Consider the following 22255-nt stretch of genomic DNA (forward strand, 5'->3'; position numbering starts at 1 on the left):
TGGGTGTGTTGGTCATTTACAGTACACTGTAAACAACTACAGTATTTATTGTACACACAGTTGTTAGCAGCCGAGTTGCAGTGCAAAGAACTGTTTGCTTAAGAAGTAGTAGAAATGGGTGAAAAGTTTTATTATGTGAATCACATTTGACTTATTCCTCACTGTTATTTGTTAAAACACTAGTGTGCAGGATTTAGTGGCATCTAGTGGTGAAATTGAAAGATGGCAACTAACTGAACACCGCTCATTTGTATTTGATCGACCTGGCAATGAACTATGAGAAATATTACCTTCTTACCTTCACCTCTACGTAGCTTTTTAGCCTCTTTTAGCTCATTGTTTTGTTTTTTCAGGCTTGCAAATTCAGCTTTTATCACCCTCGAATACAGCAGCGGGCAGAAGTTTCCAGCTAAAAAGTTCCGATAAACCACTGTACACTACCTGGTCAGCACCAGACAGCAGGCAGACAAAGTTAACAACTAGCTAGTGAGCATAGTGGCGCATTTAGCAGCTACAGAGTCAGATTTTTCTCTCAGGAGTTAATTGAAGACCCAAGCAAAGCTAAAAGTAGAAGCAATATTGGACTTCAGCTCATCAGATGGACACAAACATGACTCCAAATGAATGCTAATGATCTCTGTGTCTGCTGGATGAACACGTTAGCCAAAGCAATTTTTGCATATGTCATGAGCTGAGCCATGATAGTGGCTCTGTGAGGCTGTACTTAGTCACTGCAGTGGTTTGAGCTAAATGCTAATGTCAGCATGGAAACATGCTGACAGTGACAATGTTAACATGCTAATGTTTACCATCTAGGTTTTTAGCATGCTAAAATGTGCTAATTAGCATAAAACACAAAGTACAGCTGAGGCTGATGGAAAGGCCATTAGAATCATTGTGTTTTTGTGTCTTAGAATGAGATGTTTTTATCTACAGATCCTGCAGGTCGCCTTCCATGAAGTCTGCCACGTTGAACCGCTGTGTTTCTACAGAAGCTCAGAACAGACAAACTTAACACTGGCTGTAGATAGGGCTTTTTGTGGCAAGTTACGCGGCCGCCGTAGTTTCTTCTACACACTTCACATCCCATTCCCAGGTTGTCAAATACATTGCAAATTACATTTAGATGCCACTAAGTCCTACACACTGTCCTTTGAACCATTTTAAACCCTAAAATAGTATGTGCTATAGAACAAAAGTTTGTATACTGCTGCTGCTCACTTCTCAAACTGAGACTACAGTGGACTTAACAGTTTGTGTGTGGAGAAAGAATTACGAGAGGCATGAAGTGGATTTTTATTGTGGAGCACATTTCTGTAAAGCAGACGCAGGCACTTGCATCAAGTCCTGTGAAGATCAATTGTTCTTGAATGACTCCATTCAGTCCAGAGAGGAGTGTGTCTCAATGAGCTCTACAACCTGTGGAGGATTAGACTGTCTCATAATCCCGGAGGTGGTGGGAGGGAAGTACACCAAAGAGTTTACTTACCTTTGTACGGACAGAAATCCTCATTGCACGTTCATTTTCAGTCTTTATTACGTCCTAGTAGTGCCAACCTGAACCTCAAGGTTATGGCTTCTTCTTTACTATCCCATTACGGCCCAATAACCTCCCTCCATTTCAGTTCCCCCCTCATTCACCCCTTCCTTGATACCCCAAACTCCCCACCCCTCCCTCCCCTTCATAAAATATTCAGAGAGCCTGGCGCTTGGCCAGATGCCCCCCTCCCTCTTTGGCAGCCAGGCAGCCAGCTGACAGGGCACGTGGCTCACTGAGGGGTACAAAGGGCGGCGGTACAAAGAGCAGGTTGGGCTTTAAAATGCAGAACAGGGAGATTTTCATGATGTTCGCCTGAATATAATGAACCCAGATAGGCCTAAGGAGATTCACTGATGATAAACATGAGGGTTGTGGATTATAAAATTGAGTGCCACTTCATATCAGAAAACCAAAAATATGCATTTCTCTGACTCCTACATGACATGCAGAATCAGGGCTGACCTGACCCTCTCGGGGTGATGGTCCAATCTATATTCTCAGTTTGTAAAAGTGGATCAGTGGCAGTGACACGGTAACTACAATATGGTTAAGCTGAGATAAATAGAAGAATCTATTAAAGCTTTATTAGTAGATGCCATTACTTTCCATTTGGGGAGTAAAAAGCTCCACAACAAGCTGATACCCATACAGCCCTGACATTATCACCTATATATATGAGAGGGTTATAATACTGGGGGTAATATTTATCTGTTCTCGGCCCATCAATCTTCTTACTTTAGTCTTTTATTTCACTGTTAAAGAAAAATTGATTAATAAGGTTCAGAGAAAGGTTCAAGAGTCAGGGTGCTGCTATTGTGCATGTTGGCTCACTGTAAAGGCTCTGCTACACTAAATGGAACAGAAACTTAGTATCATTTGTGATGCCAGTGACACCTGTGTTTGCCCTACTATTTCATTTCTAAATGGAAAGAAGCCACAAAATCCTACACACTGGTCCTTTTAAATGTTTTGAACTCTAATCTAATCTCTATTCTCTAATCCATACAGCACTCGAAACACACTACAAAGTGCTTCACAAGGCAATAAAACAGTATATGGAGCAATAGGTCTGTGCACAGTCATGTAACTGGGTGGTCATTGTTTTGGTGTACATGTACACATACATTCAGTTGCCAGTTTATTAGGTCCATTTAGCTAAAGTAATGCCATCTTATACAGCAGTAAATCCTCCCTTCAGGAAGGATGTCATCTTCAGTTTGTGTTGAAAGTGTTTTAGATAGCTGTTGATCAAACTGTCTGGTCATAAAACATGAAAACTTCCAAGGGGGTGACTACTTATTATAGACACGTTATACACACATACAGTATATACAGTTGCAAACATAGTCCAGCCTTATAGGAATGCCTTCTAAAAACACCACATCCTTGCGTTCATCATGCTACACACACACCACTCTTTGTCCTGTGTTAGACTGAAACTGTCTCCTGCAGAACTGTCCAGTATGAGTGTGAGTCCTGCTGAAGCTGGACTGTGTGAAACTGTGGATTATCAGGGCCCTTTATGGTTTGAAGCCCCGGGGCCATGTTGCCACTTGCCCTTTGAGTAATCCACACTTGTGCATAATCATGGTCTTTCCTGAAAGCTAATCCCCCTGTCCTCGAAGAAAACTCCAGGAATCACTGAAGGAGAGGAATAGAAGCTGAGACACAGCGAGAATAGATTTGGTGTTACGTAAAAAGCTGAAACCTATTTTTCCTAAATGTTTTGCATTTTTCCTTAATTTCTTCTTTTTTAAAATGTGTGTCCTTTGTCTTAATCTTGTCTGTGTCTCTGTCTGTCTGTGCTCCTGTCTCTTCCCCTCACGTCAGCGCAGATTTGTCTCCAGCTCTTGTTAAAGTGTGACAGACTCGTCCACAATAGCATCCCTCAAAGTCACTTCTTAGGACTCAGAGCCGTTTGCAGCTAAATCACTTTGATTGCACTGGGAAGCCTTTATGCATGTCTTTGTGTGTGTGTGTGTGTGTGTGTGTGTGTGTGTGTGTGTGTGTGTGTGTGTGTGTGTGTGTGTGTGTGTGTGTGTGTGTGTGTGTGTGTGTGTGTGTGTGTGTGTGTGTGTGAGTGAGAGAGAGAGAGATGGGAGGCATTCAGTGGCTCTGTGGAATGTGGGAGTTCCTTTTGTCTTGGCATGTATGTGTGTGTTACTGCTTTTTTCCTCTTAATGGAAGTAGTGTCAGGCCAGGTCAATGTCACTGAGGCCTGTGTGTGTGTGTGTGTGTGTGTGTGTGTGTGTGTGTGTGTGTGTGTGTGTGTGTGTGTGTGTGTGTGTGTGTGTGTGTGTGTGTGTGTGTTTTCAGAGTTGGTCTGGGAAACAGTTTGAAAAGACTTGTTCTTCTTCGGGTCATAAAGTGAAGAATCTTGGTTTCTTCTTTGTGTTTTAATTTTATAGGAGTCAAACAGAGAATCCCCTTGTTTTGGCTTTAGTTCTCATGCACACACACTAAACACACTCACTTGGTTAAGCTGGGTCTCAGCATCCGCATAGCCAGATCATTAGCAATCAGTGTGTGTGTACCTGTGTAGCAGTACCACACTCTAGGGCTGTTTACACACCTTGTCTTTACACAGTTTTACTTCTTTGTTGTACGTACAGCCGACCCTTTGAAGCTGAAGAAACCGACATCTTCAAAAGCAAACATTACACATACTCATACTGTATAGCGCACAGTCTTATATCTAAAGCATCAAAGCTATGATACACAATACATCAGCCTGTTTGACGGGGGGGGACACAAGTGGAGCACTGACTTATACAGGGGTGGCATCAAGTGTGTGTTGGCTTTCCATTCATTCCCAAATGTATGCATTTCCAGCACTGTTTATACTATATATTAATAAAACATTTATTCTATCACATGCCCCAAACTGCATGGGATTAGCATAAAGTCTGCAATGGAGAGGCTTGTGCGTACCCATAGAATCAATTTTCATTCACTGAGGTCAGAGGTCAAGGGATCCCTTCGAAAATGGCCATGCCAGTTTTTCCATCACCAAGATTTAGCCTTTGCATTTAGCCCCCTTGCCTACATGCTAGCATGACATGGTACCAATGGGTGCGTTATGTCATCTAGTTTCATATGATATCAGTATCTTACTTCTAGCTTTAAAACGGATCCTGCTACAGCCTCTGACAGACAGCACAGAGTGGAAGAGGTGAGGATAATGTGGTGGCAGATCAGATTTGAGTGAAGGACAAAACCAATTCAGCCAACTTCTATAGTCAGTGTCAGTCGACTTTTTGTTCGTCTTATTCTACTGTATCAAATCTCTCGCTGTCAAAATGAAAGGTGGGGAGGCAGTTTATGGATGCAAAGACAGGAACAAGGACATGGGAAAGTAATACAACCCCTGAATGGCTTGAAAGAAATTGAGATCTGATTACTGATAAGTACCAAGGCTGACAGTGTTGTTTTCAATGATAGAAAATGTCATGTTACTGTGTGTTGTTGTTGTTGTTGTTGTTGTTGTTGTTGTTGTTGTTGTTGTTGGTATGCTACTTAGAAAGTTTTGTACTGTTGGCAAACATCAGCCAGAGGGGAGTATAATTGCTGACAGTGTCTCATTAGAAAATAATTGTGTTGCTTGCTCAAACATATTGTTGCTGTTGTTAAATTTTAATGACCGTTCCTAAGCTGTGTTTGCAATAAAAACCTATTAAACCTTTCTGCTGTGTTCTAAGAATTGCACAGAAATGTCCAAGTCGGAGTACACACTGTGTGTATTCTGTAATGTGTCACAGAGTTTTTGTTGTCATACGAAGTGGCGATCCATAAGGTGTTTTCTTTTATTTTTTTAATTTTTTAATTTTTTTTCAGAGGTTGGCTTCTGCTTTGATGCAGTATTAAGAGAGAAATATCTGTTCTACCAGTATGAGGAATGCTCTAAAACGTCTCTCTGCTACAAATGGGAATGACAAAGCCTCTTTAATGGGTGTTGAGCTCTAAAGGAGCTCTTCATCTACATTGACCACATGGCTGCTGGAGTGCTTTGCCTTCTTGCAACTGGCAACATTTTCCTAATTACATTACCGTCTGATCAAGTGCTCTCATAGATAAGGAGGACATTGTTTATGTGACAAAATACATGAATCCCAGCTTAGCTTAGGTTACAGTAAACTAGTTGGCTGCCCCTGCATGCATTACTCTTGACTAGACAGCAATTGCTGATTGTACACCATATCTTTTTTATCATTATATTATTTATTAATACACAAGTTAGTATTATGGACCATATTATCTGGTGAAATAATTTGGCAAACTAGACAAATAACATATCCACTCAGCGTTTTGCTTCCAATAACATTAGCAAGCAGGCAAGCTAAGGTTATCCAGTCATATTACAGTATTTTTCTACCTTAGCTAGCTAGAATTTCAGCTAATGTTAGTCAGCCAAAACCACAATATCACAATATATTTCACAAGCTTTGCAGTAATGTTAACTTTGACTTTGGACCTTGTGTTGGACTCCATTTATAAATGTTAGCTAGTGTTGCACACTGTTGACACTGTAGCAGAGAGAAGGCACTGTGCATAATCCAAAATGGGAATACCAACAACAATAGGCAACAAAGAAAGTGTGGGAAGATCTCATTTTTTAAGTTAACTTTAAATGTGTTTAAATGTCCAGTGTGTAGGATTTAGAGCCATCTAGTGGTAACGTTGCAGATTGCATCTAACTGAACACCACTTGCTTCTTTATTTGACGACTTCGGAATAAGAGCAGGCTGTGAAGGGTGCAGGAGAAACTATGGTTGCAGCGAAAATTGTAAAAACTGTTGCTATCTACAGCCAGCGTTTGGTTCGTCTGTGCTGGGCTACTGTAGAAACATGGTCAACATGGCGGACTCCATGGAAGGCGGCTTGCATTGCAACGTCTGTAGATGAAAACGGCTCATTCTGACATAATAAAAACACAGTGATTGTTATAATCAAATGATTATGCACGAACGAAAACATATCTATGAATTAGTGCTGTCAGTTAAACGCGTTATTAATGGCGTTAACGCAAACCCATTTTAACGCCGTCAAGTTTTTTTATTGCAAGATTAACGTTCTTTTTGGCCTATAGCACACTTTGTTGTTTTTTTCACATGCTGTTGCAACAACTAGTAACGTTAGAAAAACTACAACACCACACCGGATCTAGCTAGACCGGAAACAAAACAACAGGCACGCCACACACACTTGTTGAAGAGTAGTAGACGTTACGGTTCGAGTGGATGGCGAGCACCAGATGCCGAAATGGATGATATTCTGATTAAATATTTTAATCGTTCGACAGCACTACTATGAATGTTATATTCCATTTCTGCCTGTAGATCTTCCTAGAGGTTACACATTGGACATCGACGCATTGTGTGACGTCATTCTTTGCTCAGGACACCATGACTCAACTATATCTTTACCTAGCTAATGGTTGCTGGCTGCTATATTAATGTTTTCAATCTCATATAAATAACCTTTGATGTCCTCAAGGGGCAATCTGACATCCAGGCCGCAGTCATTAGCCTAAAAATAAATACAAACCAACAAACATGACTGCTGCCGCAAGTCGCCACAGGTGCTGATGGTCCCCAGAGGTCATTCATGCTCCTCTTTGCATTTTGGATACTTCTTGAACTTCTGAAAGGCAGATTTATATTAACCTAGCTCAGCATTTTCATGCTTCCAAAGAGATAAAGCCTTTAGATTTCAATGACATCAACCTTCTCTCTAGGACTGCTCTAAGAGCAGCAGCTTTTACTTACTGAAAACAGACATTTCCTCTTGTTTGATTCTGACTGATGTGATCTAAGCTCCCTGGATCCCTAGTTGGTCATCTACATTTATCTCTCTATGGAAAATACAATAATCAAGTTAATTACTTCTACCTTCCGGGCGATTGATTTGGAGCTGAGGCATCCGACATAAAGACACACTGTAGCCTACACTTACAACAATAAACACATGATTGATGCAAAATACTAGTAGAGGAAAATAGAATAATTATCTTTAAGGGCATTAAGTTAGAGAAGATTATACATTATAGGCACTACATGAAAAATTAGAGATATAGTGTGAAGATTTATAGTTAAATAAATATAGAATTCCTGTTGAAACAGTATGATGGGGCTAGATCAGTCCTTACTGTAAACCAGTAGGTAATCAGTGATGGAAAAGCACAGTGATTTGGTGGCGGTATTATTATTGAAACATTTGTGATGACTTCATTGTTTGAACTTTTGGTTACCCCCTCTAATGCAACATGAGGTCACTGCAGACGGTGGACTGGTGTCCAGGAAGTAACACTTTTCCACACTGTCTGAATGTTTCCCTCTGTAAGACCCCAGGAAGATGAAAATGTACAGTCTGCTGCACAGAAATGCAACAGATGGTGTTGGGCTAATAAGGTGTACAATTAACATATCTGCCTGTGTTTGAAGATTGTGACAGTATTCCTGGCTTGTTAGGTCTGGTCTGGTCTGGTCTGGTCTGGTCGGGGAGGTGATTTGATGCAAGTCGACACATGAACACAGGCAGAACCCCAAACTTACACACATCACACTGTCTGTCTTCCTTGTCCTCCTCTTCCTCCTCTTTCTCTCCTCCATCTGCTCCAGTCTCCATCCTCGCCACAGGCAGGTGTGCCCTCTGGCACTGGCGAGACTGATGCCAGTAACAGGTTGGAACACACATGGTAGTAACTGAAAGAAAATCATCATTGTTTTATTGTTACATAACGTTACATAATTTATACATAATTGGTAATCTGATCGTTGCCAAGATATATGAACGGTGAATGAACAAACTGCTCTATTGGCAAAACCACCTCATATAAAGTTCCATTTATATGAGGTGGTTTTAATTGGATCCCATAAAGTGTCAATATGCTGTATACTGCTCCATAGCAGGGCTGTAGCTAGCATAGAGAACGCTGCAGTTACTTCTTCTGTAATTTTAATAGAATTAGCAGATTTCAGTGTTTTTAAACTGAATACTTTTGACTACTAGGACAACCAAAACACGATAAATGATTCACTAGGATTGTATCCATAGCAGTGTGGGTAAACCTTGGAATAACATTTACAAATGAACAGACTTTATTTGGTTATATTTCTTTGGTTATTATAAACTTGTCACATTGTTTGGGGTGGTGCACTCGTGACCTAAGTACCTGTAAAATCCTGGCCTCGCTCCATACAGAGCTGATCTCCTCTATAGACTGGCTGTCATCCAAGTGGAGAGAGCGTCTGTCTGTCCCTTATAGTCACCTTAACTCACCTCACACACTCACACACACCAGGAGCTGTCAGAGCAGCTGACAGGAGCAGGTGTTAAGGTGTGTGTGTGTGTGTGTGTGTGTGTGTGTGTGTGTGTGTGTGTGTGTGTGTGACACTGATACAAGAGTAGGACAGAGAGAGATGGAATGTGAAAACAAAGGACGCTTAAAATCTGGACGAGAATGTTCCCTAAACAGGAGGCCTTTTTTACCCATAATACTCACACGTTCTGCCTCATATTTTGACCACTTATTTGACTGCAGACGTGAGCAAAGCATGGGATGGCTTTGCTGCTCCAAGCTGCTGTGACTGGGAGCCCATAGCCCGGGGCCATCATTAAGATACAGGCAATCAATGCTTTTTCAAAGGAACTCAGGCTGCCTGTGTATGTGTGAGGGAGGGGTGTGTGTGGGTACACATGGATTTAAGACCTGGCTGCCTTCAGACAACAAAGACTGACAAGGCGGTGTGGATTTGCTGTGTGTGTCTGGGTGTGTAATCCTCACTGGGTGGAAGTTTATCAAGTGAATTTAATTCAATTCAATTCAATTTTATTTGTATAGCGCCAATTCATAACAGTAGTTATCTCAGGACACTTTTCAAATAGAGCAGGTCTAGACCGAACTCTTTAAATCATTATTTATTTATTATTTATAGAGAATTTATAGAGGAGGAATCCAAACATACCGACCTCCGTTTCACATTAGAGTAAGGACGCATGGCTCTGATTCTGAAACTTTGTCACCTCACTTTTAATTCCAGTCATCACATGCTACCAGATTCACAGGGTTAACTTTTCATTTCCAAACCCTGTACTTAACTGCTATATGCCGACAATTATGGTAACTCATTCATTCATTCACTTTTTTTTGTGTAAAGCAAAAATGTTATAATAATTATAGAATATTTATGTATTTAATTTACTATCATTGTCCACAAAAGTCCAAGAATATTCAGTTTACAGTTTTGGACTGTTGGTCGGACATAAGGCCGTTTTGGGGGGGTATGGGGTGGCCACCTCATTATCAAATACGACATGTATACTGATTCTCACAATAAGATAAACATACAAACAGTAAGTGTTTGCTGGGAATTACAGCAGTAAGTGGCATAATGCTTCTATACAGTGAATGAATTTAGTTGACAAAAACAGAAAAAGTACATATGCTCACACAGACAAATCATACATAAATGTAAAACAAGAAAGTATGGCTACATTGTATTAATGGGGAATTCAATCTCATAATGGGACAGAAACGGTTGCCTTGGACAGTGTTTTTAAGCTGTTCATGTTTAAGATAAGACATTACCTCCTTCACCCAGGGCTTGTGAGACCGTGGCATAACTTTCTTCCAATCACGGAGTATCAGACGGCTTGCAAGTAAGGTAGAGTATGCTATGTCCTCTGCCTGGTAAGCTGTTAATGGTGTTTACTGCAGGACTACACCAATTAGTACAGTCAGTGGGTAAGGATCAATAACTTTATTTCACATATATAAAAAAGTATATTAAATATGGCAGTCTAAAATGGGGCCAGTTGACTGAGGCAAGCTGGGTCTCGATGGCACCTGATGCAGGTTGGGTCTATACACTACAGCATTATTCAAAGGTCAGCATTGACTTGAAACATAAAATATTTTATCAGTATTTAACTGGAATCAGGATCTTTCCCTAAACCTAACCAAAGTGCTTTTGTTGCAGCGAACCCTTCACTGTGGTGTGACAGTCCTGCACTTTATACACCCGCCATCCAACATGTTACATAAATGTAGTGTTTCAACAAAATTTTGTCTGTGAACAATACTCTAGGCAGGTATTACGTAATTATGACATCTCCATTCGATTACATTTCGGAAAAATACCCTGAAAGAAGACAGGCAAACAATCAAATTAGGCAGTATATTCACCAGTGTTCAGTGTGGTACATTCAATATCTCTGGGAGCAAAGCCTAACATTTGAGAAGCTAAAAACAGCAAACACTGTTTCTGTTGATTGACTGATCAATTAGTCAAAATATGCCACCTCATATGTCATCTACAGCTATAAGTGGCATAATGATACACTCATACACATCTACACACAGCTGCACCTTCATTCATATTTTCATTTCTTTGTCTTGATTTCATTTACTGTTACTTTAACAGTGCGATTAATATTTGATCTAGTTTCTGATTCATCAGTTATATATTCATATTTGAATTTGAATTAGTGTGTTTGCTTTCACCTTGCTGCTCTGGGTTTTAATGGGTCTTACATTCGGAATAACAATTAAAATATGCTGCTCACAGATGCACATGTGGCTGTGTGTGTGTGTGTGTGTGTGTGTGTGTGTGTGTGTGTGCGAGCGCGTGCGGTGACTATTTTGGTTTGCCAGCAAGGTTTCCAGATAAACACTGGTGGCAGCTGCTACCATAGCAACACCATTGTGCGCCCTCCTCCCTCCCCTCCCCTCCCTCATCTCTCCTCCCCCTCCCCGACCACTCCCCCCCCGCCCCGGCTCGGCGCTCCTCTCCACTCCGCGCAGCCAGAGAGTGAGGACCAGAGAGGAGAGAGGTCGGCTCGCGTTTGTTTCACTGAGGAGGGGGAAAGAGACAAGACCAGCGGACAGAGAGAAAGAGCAGAAAAAGAGGAGGAATAAAAAGTGGAGTGAAAAGTGGTAGTTCTGTGGAGAGAATGAGTGAGGACAACCACTCCCACTATAGGCTGGACCCCAGCGATCGCCTCAATGGGCTGGGACAGAGGAGAAAGAAACCCAAGAAGGTAAATAATTAGATGTAGGGCCACATGGTACAGAGAGTGTAAGGAGGGAGCTGGGTCTGAGGAGGAGGGTAGGGGGAGTTGCCTGATTCCTCCCAGAAAAGAGAGCAGGAGCTGGGGGTAGTGGAGGTGGAGCAGGTGGAGGATAGTGGAGTGTGTGTTTGTGATTTTTTTTTGTGGCCAGAGGTGTTTTTTGTCAGGGAGGGATGTTCAGGTTGTTTTTAAGCTTTATCACTGCTCTCTTCATCTCCATCTCCATCTCCATCTCCATCTCTATCTTCACCCCTAGAGGAAAGCCCTCCATCTCTGCTGATTCAACCTTTTTCCCCCCTTGATGGATTACTCCTCCACTGCTCCCTCATATCCATTCTCTCCCCCCTCTCTTATTCTGTCTCTCAGTGTGTTGTTGTTGTTATGAACACCTAGGTAGTGAGTAGTAGGAGGAGGCTCCTCTCACATGCTGACAGGGTGGGTCCCTGCTCCGCTCGCTCTTTGTGTGCTTGTTGTTCTGGACGGCGTTACACACAGATATCAGCTCTCAGGAGACTGTTGTTATCCTATCAGCCCTCATTATAGGAGGTCTTTTTAACAGCCATGACAGATTATTGCTGGTTATTGTTTTATTTCTGCAACCACCATCATGAGCGCGCACACACCCATCACCCCCTGTGTCAGCTTCTAATGAAGGCAAACATTTTTCTCTTCATAAAGGCATGGACCTGAAGTGATATCATGAGCTGTCATTCTCTGTACTGATTTAATACAAAAATGTTACTATTTGTATTATAAATATATTTTATTATATTTAATGATATCCATTATATTATTTCATGCTGCAACTATTATTTTCTCGATGAATCGTTTTGTCTACAATATGACCATCACAATATGCTGGAAACCCAAAGGGACATCTTCAGATTGCTTTTTTTGTCTAACAAACAGTCCAAAACTCAAGTTATATTCAATAGTGTCACATGAGACAGATAAAAGCAGAAGCTGGAATCATGTGCATTGTTGCTCGAAGAATTGATCATCAAGATTAATTATCTGTTGATTCGATTTAATTGAATTCATTTTCCAATCATTTCAGCTCTAATAATCTTAAATATTATAACAGCCCAACCAAACTGGCCTATATGTCATATTGTATTAATATATGTGTATCATATTGTTTGTTGGCCAGTAACTTTATTATTAAATTATTTATTGGAATTAAAGCTAAGAAATGAACAAATATGTCGACATTACATATTTTGCACATCACATCGTAACCGGATTTTTTAAAGCTCAATATCCAATGATATCAGTTTATAGTATGATATATCGGGATGAGACGATATGCGATATTATTGCGCATTGCAATACTAAACACACAAATGTATTTTGGTGAATTACCATTATCCTGATAATCGTGAATCAGGATAATTGTGAATATCCTCCAATGTTGATTTCTTGATTTATTTTTAATTGCTTCACCCTTTCAGTCTTTCCAGAATCTTAAGCCTGCATGTCCCCATGGTTGAAGGCTCAGTTTGCTCATTGAACCACCCACAAAACATAAGTGAAACCGGATGTGTGGACATTCTAGATTTCAAACCAAATAACAACAGGTAGACGAGGTGCCATTCTGTGATGCAATAACTTTTTTTTCTCAACCAAATGTAAGGTAGAGTGATTTCATAATTCTTTAGTCCCATTTTAAGCATATTTTGATGATTGTCGTGATAATATTGTGAATTGCAATTGTTTTGGCCGGGATAATTGTGAAATGAAATATTCATGCCTATTCTGAACTACTTAATGGGACCAACTTAAAAAAGAAAATTAGCTGTTCCTCATTGCCTTCCAAAACAACCCATATGAGTGTTTTCTGATCTGCTACCTCTATGGTGAAGGTTAGGTCAGGTTTAGGTAGCTAAAACTACTTTGGGTTATGGGAAGGAATTATTGTCATGGTTACAAGAAAGCATTGTTGACTGAGATTGAAAGCCACACTTTTTGAATGCCATACAGCATCTACCTTTTACCTACAGGGCTATCTGTTTTGATAGAAGGAACAAATTGATAGAAAGGTCTTGACGTTGCTGCTGCAGCAGCTACTGTGACTGTTGACCGTCATACATCAGCTTATCTTTAAAAGCTATGTTGTAAAATGAATTCAAACCAGCATTGACATGGCCTTCAGTCTGTGTCTATATTTCTGCCTGTGCAGATGTTTTATTCCCGCTGTCTGACTCTGTCTTTCTCTCTATCCTTCCCTCTTATATATGACAGACCAGTCTTTTTCCCTTAGGCCAGAAGGACACAGAAACATAGAATCCGACCTTATTGCATTTCGGTGTACTTTGTGTGTGGTGGTTTGAGGGAATTGAGGCTTACAAAAGGAGACTGGCTTGGACAATTTCATTGCAGATTCTTTTCTCTAACCAAGAATAGTGATGTAGGGATGTTATTTTATGGTTGACAATCAGACTCACTGTTATGTCAGTCTTGAAGCCATGCTGCTCTGCACTCTGAACTTTGCCCACACTGGTTACAGAGAACGTGCGAGAACCTTTAAAGTGTTTAGCTCACTCCGATAAACACCAAGCGTCCTTTCATAGACAAACACAAGAGTAATGACCACTTACCCCCAAAGACTAAGAAAAAATAACAGAAAACAAACGCCACAGCAATTAGCATGTAGCCACGCCTCCATTCATAGACCAGAATGCCTGCTGCTTTAGGGCGTGTCTGCTTTTTAATGAGCTGAGAAAGCTTCGAAATGTGCCGGAAACAAGCGCATCAAGACAACCCTGAAGATATGTAGATTTTAACTACTGTAGCTGCTTGTGTAGCCAACATATCCATCCAACCCCCCCCCCATTGTAATCAATAGACAATTAAATTGTGAGGGGTTATCAGCGGACAGGTTTGTTTTTTTTCCAAGCATTTCCAGCTCTCAGAAAGCCATGGAAATCTCTGGGGTAAATCCCCCAAACATCAGAATCCTTTATGTGTCATGTGTTGTTTTGGTTTTCTGAATCAGTTCTGGATCAATTCTATAACTATGTTGTAATGTTTGTTCGTGATTGGAGCAATGAAGCATCATCAGTCTTCACATTAACATATTTTATTGCTGAATAATCCAGCAGACTCTGGGTTTATCTTTAAAAGTAAACTTTCACAACTAACTAACTAAAGGTCCTCTTACTTGGTTATCAAGAGCTGTCATCCAGTCTTCATCAGCAAACTTTTGCCCTCGGGTCAAATAAACACAGAATTTTCATCCAGGGGGCCACTGTTCATGTCCCATGTCTTCTTTTTAACTTAACTACTAATGTTAAATTACGTTCCATACCTATTTTAACCTAAACCATGATCTTTTCCTAACCCTAACAAAGTAGCTTGTGTAACTTTGATCCTTTCATCATAAAATGCGAAATGTTTCTCAGCAAGCTTTATTTTAAAAGTCCAAGCAGATGTTGCATACTTATTATTTCTAACTCGACTGCTCGTTGCATGTTAATTGTTGTAAGAAGCCCTGCATGTGCAAAACTGACGCTAGAGGGTGCCTACATCGTCCTAGTTTGAAGCATACGGCCACTGACCAAGCTGTTGTTTTTGACGAGTCGGGAGTGAGAACGTGTTGGATTTCACATTTGGCAAAATATCTCTTGATATAGCAGCTTCATTCACTTCCTAACTATGACATCCATCAGATTTAAACTCCTGCCTCCTCTACCGTGCCTGCCTTTTACTCAGCACCCAAATGAAGATGCAGGAGCTCGGAAACAGTTGCACATTGCGATAAACCAGAATGAGCAACAATAGCAAACACTGCAAGACCAAATAGATATCCCTGCTGTTATACAGTACATGTGCTTCCACATTTTTACATATCAGAAGGAGAGAGGGAAAGGAAAAGAGAAAAGTCTTAGAAGAAGGCAGGTGTACAAGTCAGTAATGCCGAATCTACAAAAGTAAATTGTTGGTGGAAGCAGAAGCAAAGCATTTGGCAGCAGGGGGGCAATCAGAATCAATGGATGAATTATTGATATGCTCCCTCCCCCATGCTTAGATAGGCACACAGGAACATAAACACAGACACTCCAAATACACACCCCTCTTGTGACCTGTGGGAGCTGATCTTTGCAGTGTGCAGGGCAATTGACTCAAAGCGAGGTGTTCTGCTTATGTGTGCAGTTGCAGTCCTTCATATTTGGAAACAAACACACTTGAGTTAATGTTTTCAGCTGGTAGAAAGCCTCACTTTAATACAGTGTGTTCTTGGCTCTTTCATGAAACCCTAAGCACTTTTAATCTTCCGCTGCCTCAATTAAAGCTCCCCCCTGTCACACTGATCCGAAGGGGGTTTGAAACACAGCCCTCCTGTACCCACACAGCCTATAATGCTTGTTCATTGTATAGTTTCTGTCAAGGTGAGGAAGACTGTGGTGATGATGATTGTGATGGTTTCATTTTCTGATGAGCACAGGAAGGTTTCAGGTTCATGGCTCTCTGTCCTGCAGGGCAAGGACAGTTTGCAAAAGTCAGATTGGTGTTTTGTTTCAGGGTTTTTCAACCCCTATTTATTTCTGTTACTCAGCAGTTCTCATTTGGAAAAAAGACAGCCATTCATCGGAATAACAGCGAATCATCAGGATTTGTTGCCCTGCTGGTCTCTTTTATTGGCTTTTAAGCTGAGCCACAGTCACCTAGGAATGAAAAGTCTACATTAGATTTGTTAATGCTTATGTTTGCCTTTCACTGATGATACGATCTAGTCAATCAATATCATAAAGCACTTACATAGTATACTGCTGTATATGAGAAGTCTTTGAACTGAAATCATACTGAAACATTGTGATATGGACTGAAGTAGGGCTGGGTAAAATTTTCAATACTAATGAAAATCTGATACCTTAGTTTCTGTAGTGATACCCAAACCTTTTCACAGCGCAGTATACCAAGGCATTACATCAGTATTGGCTAGCAATAAGGGATACTGCAGGAACTAGAGTGTCCTTTATGTTTCACAGCGGACAAAGTAAGGGTGCTATTTTTAAAGAAAGGCATTGAATGTAAAAAGACTCTGGGTGCTTAAAAACACAAACACTGAATATTAAAAAACATTTGGACATCAGACATTAAAAACAATGGCCTTGGATGTTACAAAACATTGGTATTTGACAATGAAAAACATCGCCATTAAATGTAAAAAAAAATGACAGCATTGAATGTAAACAATGCGTTGGCATTAAATATATAAAATTTAATGAAGAAAAATGTTGGAATTGATCGTAAAAGTTAAGACAGAATTGTGTTAGCGTGATTTTTTAAAGAAAAACAAAAAAGAAATGTTAAAAATTGTCGTAACACAAAGAGCCATACAAGAACTTTGCCTAAATACTGTACAGTTCTCAAATCAGGAAATATCTGGTCACAGAATAAGTTAACAAGATTACCAATCTCATATTGAGGCTGAATACCCAGCCCTAACAGGAGGGCTTTTGGACCCACTCTCAGATGCAGCTATAAATGGCTCATGACTCATAGCTGATCAGTTAGCTGATAAAAGCCAATTTCCTCTGCTGTCTACACCATCCACCCACCAGGATGGGCAACTTTTCAAACCCCCAACCAACCCTTTCACAAAACACAGTACAACTGTGAACCACCTCATAAGGAATTGCTCATGAACAAAAACAAACCAACTGTTGTCACACATCACACGTAAAACACAGAAATAACTCTTGATTGTGTTTGTTTTTGCTTTTTCACACTTGTTGACCACCTCAGTTTCCTTTCTGTTCTAAACGATCCAGGAGCACAAATTGCATCATTTCCTGTGAGTCAGTGAAACCCCTCTGGTTACTTAAAACAGCAATTTTATATCTTAGTATTACATCATTCAAGCCTGTCTTTCTAACACATGTCACAAGCACTGATAACTGGTGGCCAAAAAAGTCAAGACATTTGAGGACGTCTCCCTGGGCTTTGGGAAACACTTAACAACATCTTTGATCACACCAAGCGACTAATCGATGAATTGAGAACGTTTTCAAGAGATTAATCTTGAAAGTAATTGTTAGTTGCAGCCCTACAATCTACCATGAAAGCTACTTCCGCCTTTGCTTCTGGGAGATAACAGTAATTATTCACATGATCACAAGTGGTCGCTTGTAAGGAAAGTGTAAACTAGGTCATTTTCAGCAAGTGACGAATGCTATCAGTTTTGTGGCGAGGTCTCAGTACGACATTTACTGAACGTCTTCATGCTCCCCAGAGGATAATTTTCAGGACCTATACCTGTTCTAGCAGCACCTTTAGATCAATGTTTACATATGCCACTAATGGTATGCTCTATGAATAGCCAAATCATTATGTTTGTTCCTTCCAACACTTAAGTATTGTCATTAATGCTGAAGCCTCTTGGGCCTGGTTTAGACTTCTAGTCTTGTTACATTTAAAGATAGATCTTTATAAATGAGGAGGTCTTGCTCAGTAGAGGCGGGGACAGAGAAAGTCAATTCTAATACGAGGACTGCTATCGACCGCCGGGACAATTACTGGGTTACTTCTCTGCTGTCTGGTCTGATTTGTCCGGAAATAACTCCAAGGATAAAGAGGAAGTACCCAGGGTGTCTAGCTGATCTAGTGACTCTTCACGCTGTGACTCAGCTGAACAAGGGACAAAAGAATCTGCACGTTCACTGCTCATTTTACGTGTTCATGCTGTAGACTTCATCCAAATCTTAAGTCTTATTTCAATTTTAATGCTGAGGCAAGGGTTACGGGGAGATTCAGGATTAGGTTTAGGTTATAGTCCGGATTGAGATTAAGCATACAGGGGTGTGTGTGTGTGTGTGTGTGTGCTGTGTGTGTATTGTGTTTACCCAAAAGACCAATGTCTGACATCATCCGCTGTTTTAAATGAAGTATGCTTTCAGTTTCTGTGTGTAGTCATGAGTAAGATTTGATGAGTGTGTGTGTGCTGCTGAGATGCTGTAGGCCATTTTGACTGGAGGCGTATTTCTTAAATCATCAGCTGTTTTTCTGTGGGCAAGGAAGGAGCTGTGGGAAATAATTTGTATGTGTGTGTCTGTGTGTTTGCACGTGTGTATCTATGCATGCCAGCAGACAGACATGTATTCATGTTATTATGAATATCAATGTATAGTGAGCATATATATAAGTGCTATTTTTTCTTCTTATAATGTGTATTTTTTTAAGTGGGTTCCCAAGCCTGCTTTTTGTGTGTGTGTGTGTGTGTGTGTGTGTGTGTGTGTGTGTGTGTGTGTGTGTGTGTGTGTGTGTGTGTGTGTGTGTGTGTGTGTGTGTGTGTGTGTGTGTGTGTGTGTGTGTGTGTCTGTCTGACCCTACCATGCTGCCTCTTTGGACAGCGAACAACAACACAGATGGTCTGTGAGGATGACACCCAGACATCACCATGGCGACCAAGATCCTTGCCGCCAAAAAGCTGAAAACATCTGAGGTGACATGTCAGGCTCTGGCAGCATATTCTCAGATGTTCAACTCTGTTTTTTTTGTCTGGAAAGTGATACTTCACTTTGGCAACAAGGTGCAGTACTATGGTAATGCTATATGTGCTTAAGTGATTTATTTTTTTAGAATATACTATGTCATTAATCAATCCCTGACATGGGCAGAGCTGCAGTCCCTTGATATAAGGTCAGGGCGTGGCTATTCCCTGGGCAGCCATGATTCTGTTGTTGTCTTGCTGTGTGATCCAGGTTGTTTAAAAGGTTGGGTTTAAAGGAGGTCTTGTTGTTCTCCTCTTTCACTGCAAGAAAACCAATACTATAATGGGGAAATGATGAGATAGAGATGAAGATAAAGATGCCGAGTGAAAGGTGGGGGCTGTAGAAAGAAAAAAATGGGTGTAATGAGCGTTTATTCTCAATATGGCGTGGCGGATGAGGCGGTAGATGTGCGCTCAAATCAGGAAATAACTTCAATCAGTCTCCCTCTGTTCAGACGCCTGCTGCTATAACAGATGATAACTGAACAAAGTGGAGGCATGGCATTTTTACAGGGCAACCACATTAGGTGCTTCACCAGCCCAACTGTCAGCCCCATGCACACCTTTCTGCCACATTCAGGTTGTCCTGACATATGAGACTGCACAGGCTTACATTCTGTGTATTTTATTAGATGGTCCTTGTAGCAATTTAAAGGTCCAGTGTGTAACAATTAGGATGCTCTATTAGTGGAAATGGAATATAATATTCATAGGTATGTTCATTAGTTTATAATCATGTTACATTACAACAAAACATTTTTTTTATCTACAGAGTCCTCTTCTTCGGAGTCCGACATGTTAAACCGCTATGTTTCTACAGTAGCCCAGAACGGACAAACCAAACACTGGCTGTAGATAGGGCCTTACGCAAGGCCACCATAGTTTCTCCTACACACTTGGAAGGCTGAGCTCAAATTGTTGCAATCTGCGACTTTACCGCTAGATGTCACTAAATCCTACACACTGGTCCTTCAAGTAGAAAAAGTAATACTTTACTTGTGAGGATGCTTGAAGACTTCCACGATTCCCTGTCTCTTTCTTTACTAAATGGTATGTCCGATTGGTTAAAAATGTTTTATGTTTCTGTGATATGATTTTGCATTTGTATGTTGTCAAGCAGGGCCTAGTATATAGTTTCTATTGCCCATTCCTCTTACATATTCTCAAAGCTGAATCTTGTCTAGTAATTGCGATGTTGGACCAGCTATCGTAATGATTCTAATTAACCTCAATAGGCCAAATATGTCACTGATGTATTCGTCCAAAATGACTGTTTCCCTGATAAAGTGCCAAACACAGAGCTTCAGGCCTACATTAGCTCTATATTGATGTTTAGTGTCAGGTCTGAAAGCCAGCTCTGTGCTGAAGTGGCAGTGCTCAGACTGACACTAAGCAGGCGTCTCCCATCTCACTTATGGCTGGCCAGGGATTATTTATTGATGAGAGGAGCTATCCATTAGTCATGCCTGGGGACTCTGGGGTGGCTTGTGGATCAATGGAGCTTCTCTGGTTCAGATGATGCAAGGTGTTTAGGGAAGTCATGGGGTTTGGCCTCGGCAAGAGATGCAGAAGGCCGTGAGGGCACAGAGGCAGTTTTGTGTGGTTTCACTTTCCAGACGGTTCCCAGGAGAAGTTCTCTTTCCATTCCAGTGCTAATCGTGAACTTGATGGTCTTATAGGGTGGAGTTCTGAAACACTGAGGACCCTGGCAGGATGAATGGTTGTAATCTGAATGTCTTTTTAAAAAACACAACCCATAAAGGTTCTACAAAAATATAAGAATAAGGAACACTCTGAGGTCATGACTATATACACATATACATATACATATATACATTCAGTGGAATTCCACTAAATGTACAAATGAGACATGGAGGCATGTTTATATTGGTGTACATAAAGTAGATGTACATTTTCTTTCATATCTTTCAGGTTTCCTCATCTCTTTCAGCTTGTTTCAGTTTTGATTCCGGCTGGCTTGTTTCCATGGCACCTGTGGCCTATATCCTGTTTTCAGAGACACACTTTCATGAATGTATGAAAGGAGAGGAAAGACACTACTCCTTTACTTGCCAGTAGGGTTTATTCCATTTGCAGGTCTTGTGGCCTATATCCAATACTGTGAGGGGCCAAAATTCTGCAAATTAAAAAGATTCCACAAAGGCACACACTGTAATGTGTGGTTAATTATAGTTATGATTTCAGCGTTGAAAGCATTTATACTTTAATACCAACAGGAAGTTGGATCAGCCAAGCAATCTCAGCAACATGTTGTTGTGATTTGAGAGATGTGTACGTTGGCTCCTCTGCCAGCCTCCCATATGCCTTAAGGACAGAGATATGCTTGCTTTTAACTACATGTTGGCGTGTACATGATTGGGGCCTTGCATATTCTGCATCAGTTTGGACCGTTGGCTGTGCACGTCCTCAGACATTAATACCACGCAAACACGTAGTTACAAAGTAAGTATATCTCCAGCTTAACACCCTGATCTGCGAAGATCCACAGAGATGTTTGTTTGTATCTTCACAAAACTCAGCTTTAAAAGCCTTTTTAAGTAGTAAAGAGTTATTACGTGTGGGCTGTCTGGAGTCTTTGTAGATTTTAGTATTCGGTTAGTTTCAAGCTTTAGAATGCTCTAAAAAAGGGTAAAACCTTCCAAAAACTCAAATTTCCTGCCAAAACTAACTGCAAGTTCTAAACTAACTATATTCGTTATACTGTGATACACTCCATTGCAGCCCATGTAGTGATTCAGTTCAGTTTACTAACTGAACAGAATCTTACATTTAATGAAATGTTCCACCTTAGCTGCGGTGGTGGAAGTGACACATTCATCAGGACCACCAATCAGCCACTGACACAATCCTCCTCTAGAATGTGATATTGCTCTCCTGTTCTTTGTTTTCCTCTGCTTCAGTAGAAATTCTATGAAGGATTGAATAGAAAAGACAAATCGATCTTATAAAAGCTATATTCTGTTTTCTATTGGCAACTTCCTGTTTTCTTCTTCAGGCCTCATCACCTGAGGGGCCAACACTGGGCCCTGTGGATAACACAGTGGGGAGGTATAGAGAGAGACACCTAAAGTGTTATAAAGAGTCCGGTCTAGACCTGCTCTATTTGAAAAGTGTCCTGAGATAACTTCTGTTAT

At 40.7% G+C, this 22255-nt stretch overlaps 1 protein-coding gene across 2 annotated transcripts in view; it reads left to right on the forward strand.

Annotated features, from left to right (window-relative positions):
- The window catches only part of ank2b (ankyrin 2b, neuronal), a 194631-nt gene that overhangs the window by 48554 nt on the left and 123822 nt on the right, over nt 1-22255 (forward strand). Inside the window, exon 1 of one of the 2 annotated variants that reach the window (XM_051428992.1) lies at nt 11329-11578. The exons of the other annotated variant lie outside the window; for it this stretch is intronic. Coding sequence (XP_051284952.1) covers nt 11492-11578 — 87 coding nt within the window. The 5' untranslated portion in view covers nt 11329-11491. Of the gene's footprint in view, nt 1-11328; nt 11579-22255 lie in introns of those variants that run through there. 2 annotated transcript variants of the gene reach the window in all.

The sequence above is a fragment of the Dicentrarchus labrax genome, unplaced genomic scaffold, assembly GCF_905237075.1.
Source record: "Dicentrarchus labrax unplaced genomic scaffold, dlabrax2021, whole genome shotgun sequence".
Classification (NCBI taxonomy): domain Eukaryota; kingdom Metazoa; phylum Chordata; class Actinopteri; family Moronidae; genus Dicentrarchus; species Dicentrarchus labrax.